The sequence below is a fragment of the Sinocyclocheilus anshuiensis genome, unplaced genomic scaffold (genome assembly GCF_001515605.1).
Source record: "Sinocyclocheilus anshuiensis isolate Anshui unplaced genomic scaffold, SAMN03320099.WGS_v1.1 scaffold1495, whole genome shotgun sequence".
In the NCBI taxonomy this organism is placed as follows: domain Eukaryota; kingdom Metazoa; phylum Chordata; class Actinopteri; order Cypriniformes; family Cyprinidae; genus Sinocyclocheilus; species Sinocyclocheilus anshuiensis.
Window position 1 is genome coordinate 558,986 of NW_015558671.1, and position 12,995 is coordinate 571,980.

Below are 12,995 nucleotides of genomic sequence, written 5' to 3' on the forward strand. Positions count from 1 at the left end.
TGTTTATTTTAGATCTGTGTGGCAGCAGCAATATACAGTAAATAAATCAATAAATCCACTGCTCTCTTGTCTCCTCTGAGGCTGGGACTCTAAATTGTGTTCTGTGCACGTCTGTGCAGCCAAAGACAGAACTGTTAGCATGTTTTGCATTAGAACTGGTACACCTTTGTCGCTTGCGAAATCAAATGACGGCGCTGTGGGTGGAAACTTACAGATTAAGGGGCGGTAATATTATAATGAGATCCCTTTGCGATGTCACTAGGGGAGCGAAATCAGACACGCTCGTTTTTTCAGACACTTGCAGAAAAAGGCTTACCAAAACAAAGTTACTAGGTTAATCTTTTTCACCTTTCCTTGGTTGGTAGATGCACCAGGGAATTATAGCACTTAAAACCCGGAAAAGTCAGATTTTCATGATATGTCTCCTTTAATATTTTTGAAAGAAGTCTCTTTTGCTCACCAAAGCTACATTTATTTGATATCAAAAATGCCGTAGGAAGCATTTAAAAGCAGGTGTTACTATTCTAACTATTTTAATTGACAAAAATGACACATTAAAGGGTTAGTGCACCCAAAAATGAAAATTCTGTCATTAATTACTCACCCTCATGTCATTCCAAACCCGTAAGGCCTTCGTTCATCTTCGGAACACAAATTAAGATATTTTTGATGAAAACTGAGAGCTCTCTGACCCTCCATAGACCATCAGTGGTTCAACCATAATTTTACGAAGCTACGAGAATACTTTTTTCAATTTCAATTTCAATTTCAATTTATTTATAAAGCACAACTAAACACAACTACCGTTGACCAATGTGCTGTACAAAGCAAGTAACCATTAACAGAATTAAAACAAAGACAAGGTCACAAATAAAACTGCAAGACACAAGGCAAAGCAAATGCAAATCATGAATAATAAGCCAGATCAAATAAAAATTATTTTAACCTAGATTTAAAAATGGATAGTGTAGGGGCGGTTCTGATTTCTGTAGGAAGACTATTCCAAAGTCTCGGAGCGGCTACAGCGAATGCTCGATCACCCCTAGACTTGAGTCTGGTTCTAGGAACCACTACGAGCCTTAATTTGGCAGACCTAAGCGCTCTTGGAGGTTAGTGGTCTATCAACAGATCAGAGAGGTATGAGGGTGCTAAACCATTTAAAGACTTAAAAACCAATAAGAGCACTTTAAAATTAATCCTGTAGCACACAGGTAACCAACGTAAAGACAGAAGGACGGATAATATGCTCACGCTTTCGAGCTCCCATCAGGACTCTGGCAACCGCATTCTGAATCATCTGAAGGCGTTTTAAGGACGATTGACTGATCCCCAAATAAAGAGAGTTACAATAATCAAGCCTCATGGTGATGAAAGCATGGATTACTCTTTCAAAATTAGTAAAAGAAAGAAAGGACTTCATTTTTACCAGGGTTTGCAACTGATAGAAGCTTGACTTCACAACTTTAAGGCACTGTCCAACACCACACCCAGATTTTTCATGTACGGCTTTACATAAGGTATCAGAACACCAAGATTTAGATTTGGTATACAGTGTGTATCAGAAGGGGTAAACACCACAATCTCTGTTTTACTCTCATTCAGACTTAAAAAATGTAGGGACATCCATGCTTTAACATCCAAGAGGCAGGCGGCCACCGGGTCTAATCCATTCTTATGTTTCAAAGGAAGATATATTTGTGTGTCATCTGCATAACAATGATAACTTATACCATACTTCTCAAAGATAGATCTGAGGGGAAGCATATACAAAAAAAATAACATGGGAGCTAGAGTAGAGCCTTGAGGGACCCCACAGGTCAAAGGTACAGAAGAAGAGTGAAATTTGCCAATATAAACTGAGAAACTCCTGTTCATAAGATAAGACTGGACTCAATTTAGGGCTGAACCTCTAATGCGCACTACCTGTTCTAAGCAGGACACAGAAGAACATTGTGGTCTACAGTGTCAAAAGCAGCACTCAAGTATAAAAGTACCAGTGCTACAGAATCTCCAGAGTCGGTAGCTAAAAGAATGTCATTAAGCACTTTTAAAAGAGCCATCTCAGTGGAGTAAAATTTTCAAAAGCCTGATTGGAAGGCATCAAAAATGTTGTAATCGACCAAGAAAATTTTGAGTTGATGAAAAACTACTCTCTCTATAATTTTTGCTAAAAATGGAAGATTAGAAATGGGTCTAAAATTTGATAAATCAGAGGAATCTAAATTAGGCCTCTTAAGTCTGGGTTGTACCGAGGCATGTTTTAAATAGTCAGGAACAACTCCTAACTCAAGGCATTTATTAATCAAATTTAAAAGTGTCGGATTCATTACACTGAACACTTGTTTAAATAACCATGAGGGAATTATATCTAAGGGTGAACCAGTTGGTTTGAGTTGATTAACAATGTCATTTAAAAAAGAAAGCGAAATAGGTGTAAACTGACTAAAGACACCTGTATATTTTAAATGGCCTGCAGGATCGCCAGCAACCGATTTTATGGTATGTCTGATCTCAGATATCTTATTAATAAAAAACTGGCAGAACCGCTCACATATAGCTACTGACTCTGTAGGATACACACAGACAACAGGGTTTAACACAGCATTAATGGTATTAAAAAGGTTTCTAGGTTTATTATGATTTTTGTCTATGAGAGTCGAAAAATAGTCTGATTTGGCCACTCTCACCGCCTTCTGATACTTAATAAGAGAATCCTTTAACATTTCATAAGAAATCTGTAGTTTGTCCTTTTTCCATTTCCTCTCGGCCCTTCTCCAAGCCTGTCTCAATGTCCAAGTGATATTATTCAACCATGGCTCAGGAGTTAACTTGTGATGTTTAGTCCTCAGTGGAGCCACAGAATCCAAAATTGTAGTGCAGACAGAATTAAAACTATAAAGCAGTTAATCAGGACTGAGCTCAGATGAAGTGAGAGCAGTAGAATGGGAAAACTCCTCAAACAGTGAATAAAAAGAAGCAGAGGTAGCAGCAGTGATCCTCCGCGTCAGGTGAGCCGATACATGAGGTTTTACAGCATTCAATGACAATGGTGTGTTGAATATAATAGGATTGTGATCAGAAAAGCTGTGGTCGCATATCACAATATCACCCATAGAGAACCCATGAGACATTATAAGATCAAGAGTGTGTCCATATGAGTAGGTCCTTTAACAAGCTGCACTAAATCAAAGGCTTCTGTTGGGCTGGTAAAGTCTTTTGCAAGTGAGTTTTGGGGGCAGCATATGTGAATGTTAAAATCCCCAATAATTAAAAATCTATCAAAATTGGGGATGATTCCCCCCAAAAATCTGAGAAATCTGCTAAAAAGTCTTTGTGTGGCTTTGGAGGCCTGTAGACCACAGCAACAACTAATGGAGTGTCCGAGTCCAACACAAGCAACTGCAATTAAAAACTGTTATATGTAGTTCTTTGTATAGTCCGACATTGAAAACAATCTTTAAAAATGTAAACCAAACTGCCACCCCTTTCTCACAGAACGGGGGGAATTAGAAAATGTACAGTTGGGGCGGTAAAAGCTCAGAGAAAGGAGTTAAATCTCCATTGGGAAGCCACGTTTCCGTGATAAATAGAAAATCCAGGGCTTGGGAAGTGAAGAAGTCTTTAAGAATAAAAGTCTTATTTACCACAGACCTTGCGTTGACCAATGCCATCTTTATCTGCACGGAGTCTTCAAACAGCTGCGTTGCTCTACGCAGCAGGCGAAGATGATGTAGAGAAACGCCGCGACGGCGGAGGCGAGGCAAGCGGTGTTGAGGCCGTTGATCCCATGAGCTCAGTAGAATGGGTACATTCCAGGAGTAAGCCCCTGCAGATGAATGCCAGATGATGGAGCGGTTTCAATCACCTTCCCTCGTAGACAGATCCAGATTAATGTTCAATTCGCTGCTTGTCCGAAGCAGAAGCTTGAGCTTGACGGCCACACCGCCCCTCTTACCCCCGTCTTTTCCGGTGCATTTTCACAGGAAAATTATATAGTGAATGGTGCAAACAAGCCGACATGGATGCTAGGAAGGGAGGAGGTGAGTGCCGTGGTCTTTTCTGAATTTGATTAAGTAGCAATTCAGAGGAGATTCGAAGATTTAAGAGCATTTCCTGGTCATATACCAAAAGAGGCTATACGACTTGTGATAAAAGAAGCCAAAAACTCATAGATATAAACAAACTAAAAAACGCAGACGACAGCAGATGGCAGGCCACACACAACAGCGCCATCTTGATTCCAACATTTTGTGTGCAAAGAAAACAATAATAACAATTTATTCAACAATTCTTCTCCCCGAGTTACCGTCTTCCGCCATTTTGGAGAGTACCCAAGAACATAATCAATGTAATAAGTGTTGTTTACGTTCAGCATGCACATGCTTTATCCTGAACGTAAACAGTGCTGATTACGTTGATTACCAATGTCCTTGCTACGTTTCTGGACCTGGGAACATTGCAGTTGTGTTGCTGTCTTTGGAAGGTCAGAAAGCTCTCAGATTTCATTAAAAATCTCTTAATTTGTGTTCCGAAGATGAACGAAGGTCTTATGGGTTTGGAACCACATGAGGGTGAGTAATTAATAACAGAATTTTCATTTTTGGGTGAACTAACCCTTTAAAAACATTACAGAAACTCTGACTACAGAGCTTAAGCATATTTTCTAAGAAATTTTTCAGTGTCATTTATACAACCTTTTCTTGGATTTGTTGTGCCATTATTTGAAAGAGCTACCACTTTGTTTCCCATCAGTATTTTACTGTGGTATCATCGATTTCAGATTTGCCTGCCTCTAAACGTCTCATAAAAAAAGCAAACTGGTCATACAGATGTCACTCAGATGGACTCTTTCTGTCTAAGTAGACACTTCTTGGTCAGAACAGAAAGATTTTAACTGGGAATCAAAAGTCTGGCTCACCTCTTCTTGGCACAGCGTTCAGACTCAGCGGTGTCTAACCTGAGTGGAAGGTGTCTATGATCCTGAATAACTACTGCAGCGTAGTGATACTTCTGAGAGTACAGGGTTCAAAGAAGGTCAGCATCATCAAGCAGCAAGACATCAGAGACTAGTGCACAGCATGGTGCTTCATGGCATTCAGCCGATGATTCGAGAAGAGCAGTAAAAAGATGACAGGGACTAGAAGACTAGCAGCTTATTCGTGGCTATCCATTGTCTGAAAATACTAAATCGTTTCGGAGCAACACTAACTGTGATTGTTAATTCTAGATTAGACTATTCAGTTGGTCACATAAATATAACTAAACTCCAGCTTTGAGCAAAGATCCAATTTTGGACATGGTACCCATCACTCCTGGCTTGGTATTATTTTACAAGACCACCACGAAATGAGAGCACTATGTATACATGTCAAAATTATTTAGCTATTTTGACTTTTTGGTTCATGAAAATGGAAATTTTATATAACCTTTCCTGGATCTGCTGTGGCATTATTTAAATGAGCTACCACTTTGTTTCCCATCAGTCAATGTCAGATTTACCATCCTCAATGTCAGATTTACCAGCAACAAAATGTCTCTCAAAAACCAAACTTGACATTTAGATGTCATTCTCAGTTTGTTTTTTTGTGTCATGTATGACTGTTATGCATCTAACATAATTTATAATATGGTAAATAAATGTGCTATCCTAATTATTAAAAAAATCAGCACAAATGTTTTGCAAATTTCTGGAAATTACCACAAAATCAGTCATTTTGAATGCAAAAATCATGAAAAAAAAAAAATCACGAAATCCTGGAGGGACTGTTTTATGTGTAAAGTAGCAAATACATAACCAGAGCTAATAGACATGGGTTAAATGTCACAAAATTCCTATTTTAAACTACTGTAAACTGACCATATTCTCTTTTTAATGAGTGAAGTCCACAAAACAGTTGACCAAGAATATTTTTTTTATGTCGGTTGTTCTTAATTTGTTCAACTGTAATTATGCAATAAGCTGTTAGTGTTAGACTCACATTGTAAAGGATGTCCACCCATCCTTCCATAGTGATGCACTGGAAGACGGTGAGCACAGCGAACAGGATGTTGTCAAAGTTTGTTATACCGAAGTTTGGACCGGTCCAGTATTCCCTACAAACTGTGTCACCTTCACACACCCGAGCTGGAAGTTCCGTTCCACATGGAAAGTCAGCTGCCTGTTCCCCTTATAGAACAACATTACTGTCAGCCGTAAACTATCACAGCAACTTAAGAGCATATGAGTGCTTATAAACACAATAAACTGAAACCACAAGCTCCATTAGCATGCTAAAGCTCACATACCAGTATCGTTTCTGAAGCAGGAGCGGTGAAACTTGCCCATGTAGAAGTCTAGGCCAATGATGGCAAACATGAGTATAGCAAAAAAGAGCAGAAGGCCGATCTGAAGCAGAGGAACCATTGCTTTCATGATGGACTTAAGAACCACTTGGAGACCTAATGACATACAGAAGATACAGTATGTACTGCAAGTTATAAGCAGCAATAGCTGTCAAACAATTAGACAACTAAATGCAAAGACTAGATAGCTGGTTAACAATTTATCAAAACAATTTCTAAACGTTTCCTCTTATTTATTTATTTAATTACTTGCGAAAAAGTGTTTGTAAAATGACTTACTTGGAATTCCAGACACCAGTTTGAGTGGCCGCAAGACTCTTACTGCCCTGAGTGTCCGCAAATCAAAGTCTGGCCCCACTATGGTCAGAATCCTGTTGAGAACACACACCAATGATACAGTTTATGGGAATTCACAGTCTATGCAATGGGTTTTTAGATTTTGATACAAAGGACTCCCAAATATGATGATTTCCTTGTGAGAAAAACCTTTTTTACAACATAAAGGCAGCAAAACATTTGAATACTTTTTTTAAAGAACTGTGACACTACTGAGACAATGCTTTGTTTCCACAATTACATATTTGGGTTTTATATTATTAAAGTACTAAAGGCAGAGCAAATCATTAAATATTACCTAGAAAATATTTAGATTTATTAAAGTTTTCGATTAAATCGAAATTTATTTAAAGCATTTTTCTATAAATATTATTTATCCAAAACATCTTTATTTGTGACTGTTCAGAGGTTTGGGATCAGTAAGACTTTTTTTTAAAGAAATTAATTAAATAATTTATCCAACAAGGATACATTCAACTGACTAAAAGTGACAGTAAAGACATTTACAATGTAACAAAAGATTTCCATTCAAATAAATCATGTTCTTTCAATCCATCAAAGAATCCTGAAAAAAAAATGTAACAAAAACATTAAGCAGCAGAACTGTTTACAACACGTGACACCGAGACTGGAGTAATGGCTGCTAAAAATTCAGCTTTGCCATCACAGGAATAAATAAATGACAGCTTAAAATATATTCAAATAGAAAACAGTTATTTAAAATTTTAATCATACGGTATTTTTGATCAAATAAATGTAGCCCTAAGCATAAAAGGCCTCTTTCAAAAAAATGAAAATAATAAACTTTTGAACTGTAGTACATTTTCTTAAGTGTAATAAATATCTTAAAATATTGAATTAAAAAAATAAATAAAACTTATAATTAACATTTACTATAAAAACAGCCTTAACAGCCTGAACTAGACTTCATCAGATGTTACACCATCAGAAATGACCATCTTCAGCATCATGATGGATCACTCCTGTACATGTATATTTCACGGAGACAATTAAAATCTATTTCCCCCCATTCTGACCCTCTTTCCCTGATGGCAGCTCATAGCTGAATTCTGGAAAAAATCCTCCCCAATATCTAGAGCACAGCCATACAATCATAGCACTCTCCTGTCTGTTTCTCTCACACGCGGCGCTTATGACTAGTGAGAACTCTGACCATTCTCCTTTCTCAGGCTTTCACATGCAGAAAGGGAGAGGCAAGGACAGTATGCATTAATATATTAATAGTGTTCACTTTATCCTCAGTTCTCTTTCATTCGCTCATCTCCCACAGAAGTGTGCTCTGCTGTGATTTTCAGTATAAAAACACCATATGGAAGAGCCTGGCCTCACTGAGAGGGACAGCCCAGCAAATTATGGCCCAAAGCACAGCTTGGATTCGCAGCTGGTATGGGGACACAGTGACAGTTAACTAAATGGGACTGGATGATGCTGAAGGCAGATGGATGTTTGCTCGAGGACAGGAAGAAAGGAAGCAGAAAGCCGCTGGTGTGATAACTAATACTTGCAGTCAGTGGCTTCAGAGAAAGAAAACTCTGCTCAGAGTATATAACCTCATTTGCACTGTTCAAGTTGTTCAACATTTGTTGTCTCCTCAGGGCAAGAAAATAAGAAAAGACAAAACAAGCTTATTGGAAAAGTTCACTCAAAAATAACAATTCTTTCATCATCCTCATGTGAGCTACACTACCGTTCAAAAGTCTGATGCGGTATGATATTTTTAATGGTTTATAAGTCCCTTATGGTCACCAAAGTGGTATTTATTTGATCAAAAATAAAGTACAAATACAGTAATATTGTGAAATATTATTATAATTAAAAGTAATTTTCTATTTTAATATATATTTTAATTAGTAATTTATTTCTGTGATGGCAAAGAATTTTCAACTGACAGTCTTCAATGCCATGTGATCCTTTAGAAATCATTCTAATATGCTGTTTTGATTAATGGTCGACCGATGTGGGTTTTTTGACAGCTGATGCCGATGCCGATATCTTGGAAAGCAGGGAGGACGATGGCCGATATAAAGTCGATATAATTTTATTTATTTTAATTTAGATATAAGAAATTTGAAATAATTTGAAAATGGATTAAAAATAATTGTGTAAAATAAACATACTTATACTTTAGAAGACAAAGCATTTTCACAAATAAATAAATATTTAATAAAAATCTAATAAATGTTCATTAGTCATTCAAAGATTTGTTTAAATGATATATATGCGTATTTGCTAAATGCCGCGCCGTCAAAATAAAAATCTCGAACACATCGGCCAAACAGAAAAACGTATTGGCCAATGCCGATATTTGAAAAATGCCAAATATCGGCCGAGGCGATATATCGGTCGACCGCTAGTTTTGATGCTCAAAAAACATTTCATTATTATTATTAATGTTAAAATATTTTCAAGTTTCTTTGATGAAATTTCATCAGAAAAGCATTTTTTGGACATTTTGTTTGCAATAATAGGCTTATAAACGTCTTTATTGTTAATCAATGCATAAAAAATTAAATTATTAATGTCTTCTTGAAAAATTAGACAAACGTCTGTTCCTCTATATTCAAACTTAGTGCATCATAACTGCTTATAAAACATGCACAAATCAATAGCATTTGGCATTTTTATAGACCATATTTGAATGTACAGTGGGTACGGAAAGTATTCAGACCCCCTTAAATTTTTCACTCTTTGTTATATTGCAGCCAAGTCCAATCAGTATAATCAAACACAGCTGGACTCAAATGAAGGTGTAGAACCATCTCAAGGATGATCAGAGGAAATGGACAGCACCTGAGTTAAATATATGAGTGTCACAGCAAAGGGTCTGAATACTTAGGACCATGTGATATTTCAGTTTTTCTTTTTTAATAAATCTGCAAAAATGTCAACAATTCTGTGTTTTTCTGTCAATATGGGGTGCTGTGTGTACATTAATGAGGAAAAAAAATTAACTTAAATGATTTTAGCAAATGGCTGCAATATAACAAAGAGTGAAAAATTTAAGGGGGTCTGAATACTTTCCGTACCCACTGTATATAAATGTGAATGACTGAATGAAATGTGCATGAAGCTTGAAAGCAATTTTTAGTGAATAACAACTTTACTTTTGTATACTACATTTACGTAAATTTCAGGTTCAGAAGATTTTGAATATGCTGGTAAACTGTGCAAAACATCTACTTTTTTACCAAACAAGTAAGTGATATTGAAACTTGAGTGGAGTACTAACTATTGAGCAATAAAAAGCCTACAGTTAACTCCCACATAGCGAGAGATACATCAGATCATCAAACATCAATGCTGAAAGATGCATCTCTGCTCTCACATCTCCAGCTTTAAGTGTCTTTTTTCTTGTTCCTCTCAGCCTGATTCAACACAGCAGTTAAAAAATGCTAGCTTTTTTTATACGGCATAGTATCAATTCTCCTCAATGTTTTCACGCCAATTCTGTTGATTTACTAGCTGTGTCACTGAGGCACTGAACGAACCTGAGAGGATGGCTCAACCTGTGACAACACTGAGACAAGAGGATGCTCTAGACATCCACCAGGGAAATCCAATGCTCAGGCAAACACAGTACTTTGTAAGATGATACTCTGCTAAAGTAAAGCACTGCACGCTGCCCTTTTACAGCTCTGGGAGAGTAGAACATGCTAGAACATGCTCAGCTGCTTGCATAAAAGACTCTGTATTTACTACCATCATACAGAGGTCACGTGCAAACAGAAGCTAATTTCATATTGTTTGTAATGCAATAATTTTATCAAATCTGAATAATAGTTACAAATTATAATATATAATCAGAAACCCTGAATAAAAGTTGTACAAAAAAATTAATATATAAATTGGGCTATATTATTATAAATCCTGAATATATCGCTGTACATTTGAATATATAAATGTTAAGCTGAATATATAAATGCAAATCTTACTTCGTAATTATACATCCTGCATATATAGCTGTAAATATGAATATATATGTTTGTAAAGCGCTTTGGGTGTACAGCAATACACAATAAAGCGCTATATAAATGCCTCATTCATTCATTCATTCATTCATTCAACATAAATCTGACTATAAAATAATAAATCCTGAATATACATGCACAGTTATAAATATTGAATATAAAAATGCAAATGCAAAGTTACAAATCAGAATCTATACTATAATCTATCATTTATAAAATCTAAATTTAAACAATAAGTTTGAACATGGTTGCAAATCCAAATATATAGCTGTAAATCTGAATATATAAATGTAAATCTGACCATAAAAGAATATATTAAAGCAAATTCTAAATATATATTTATAAATCAGAATATAATTATAACTATAATTATAAATTCACAATGGCATTTAAAAATAGATTTGATCTGAATATATCTGTAAATTAAAATATATACAGTTGTGAATGTGAATATATATTTATATCTGAATATATAATATATAGTTAATATAAAAAAATGCTCAGGCATATCTTCCATATTTCCATAAAGTAGGTACTGTATGCTTTGTATCACTCTGAAAGCTTCTGGTTTTTAAATATGCATAAAATTTCCCCCAAATATAACATATAAAATACATGGTTTATAAAATTATATAAAATGATAAACACTTTATAATATTATGCATATTTTATTCTTTTTTTTTAATCAATGTAAATAGTACTCATCTAGATCATAAGTTTAAAAGGATAAAAGAGCTTGTGAATGTGAATGTCTGAGAATGAGTTCTAATCATTTTCTCTGTTAGTGTGTGAGCCAATGACTTCAAGAATAAACTATTCATTTGTGACCCACATCTCTTGAGATACTCTCTAAAATATGAGCATACAAAATGTTGACTGTATTATCTGCTCCATGTCTCTGTATATTAAACCACTCTGAGAGAAGAATTGCTTGCCATTGCATCATTTGTCTTTGGCTTCTTTTGTGTTTTAAAAAGATAAATTATTTTCTTTTTTTTCAGCAATAAATCTCTAGAAACCATTCATGTCATTCAGGAAATGTTGCTCCAATCATGGGCAAGGTCAAATCATTATAAGAGCTGCATCCAAAACACATTAAAGTTTCATACACTGCCTTTAGGCACTGTTCAAGATCTGAGAGGCTATTGCACAAATTATAGGCCAAAGGACGTCACCTAGATGGCACTAAGTACTATTTTAAAGTTGGTGCTGTACCTCCATTCCCTCAGTGCATTTTACATGGTCAGACATTCTGCCCCACATTAGACATTGTGCAGAAAGAGTGCCACACAAACAGACTGTGTGAATACAAGAGCCTCACCGAGACCCCATCCATAAGAATATTATGAAAGAGACTCTCGATGGAATTACATACAGATACAAAGGTAAACAAGACCTACACTGAACATTTGACCAGACATACATCTTAAAGGGATAGTTCACCCAGATGCGCTGCAGCTTGTTTGCAAGCATGCATTGTGGTACTCTTGTGAACATGCGTCAAAGATTGACAGGGAAGAGAAGAAAATGTTGAACTAAGTCATTATTTTTGTTTTCTTTGCGCATAAAAACTATTGAAAGTGACGTGACATGTGGCCAAGTATGGTGACCCATACTTGGAATTATTGCTCTGCATTTTAACCCATCCAAAGTGCACACACACAGCAGTGAACACACACACACACACACACCGTGAACACACACCCAGAGCAGTGGGCAGCCATTTTTGCTGCGGCGCCCGGGGAGCAGTTGGGGGTTCGGTGCCCTGCTCAAGGGCACCTCAGTCGTGGTATTGAAGGTGGGAGAGAGCGCTGTACATTCACTCCCCCCAACTACAATCCCTGCCGGTACGAGACTCGAACCCGCAACCTTTGGGTTACGAGTCCGACTCTCTAACCATTAGGCCACGAATTCCCCCTGTGAGGAATTCATTCTGGAATTCATTCATTACTGCATGTTGTGAATATTTCAAACACAGCGTAATTTCCATTAAACAACAAATTAATGTGCATTACAATTATACATCATATAATGATAATGTCGTCTCGGTAGTAACTAATTTTAGAAAAGACAAAAAAAAAAACAAGCACATTGTTGCTTGTTGATTGTTTTGAGAGTGACAGCACAAGTGAGGTCATAAGGACTGGAAAAACTTTCAGATAAAAAAAAAAGTGTTTTAAAAGTGTACACTTACATTTATTGTGTACTTTAAATAGACATTGATCTGGGACAAGGGTAAAACAAATAAATGTATGCATAAAAAGCTCTTGAAAAGAAGCAAAAATGGTATATATATATATATATATATATACGTGTGTGTGTGTGTGT

The 12,995-nt window shown here is 36.2% G+C and overlaps 1 protein-coding gene across 1 annotated transcript in view; it reads right to left on the reverse strand.

Moving 5' to 3' along the window:
- Positions 1-12,995, reverse strand: part of LOC107681248 (probable voltage-dependent N-type calcium channel subunit alpha-1B) — a 125,430-nt gene that overhangs the window by 87,826 nt on the left and 24,609 nt on the right. The window contains exons 4-6 of the mRNA XM_016477489.1: positions 6,622-6,713; positions 6,286-6,438; positions 5,979-6,166 (exon numbers count right to left, since the gene is read on the reverse strand). Coding sequence (XP_016332975.1) covers positions 5,979-6,166; positions 6,286-6,438; positions 6,622-6,713 — 433 coding nt within the window. The remainder of the gene's footprint in view (positions 1-5,978; positions 6,167-6,285; positions 6,439-6,621; positions 6,714-12,995) is intronic.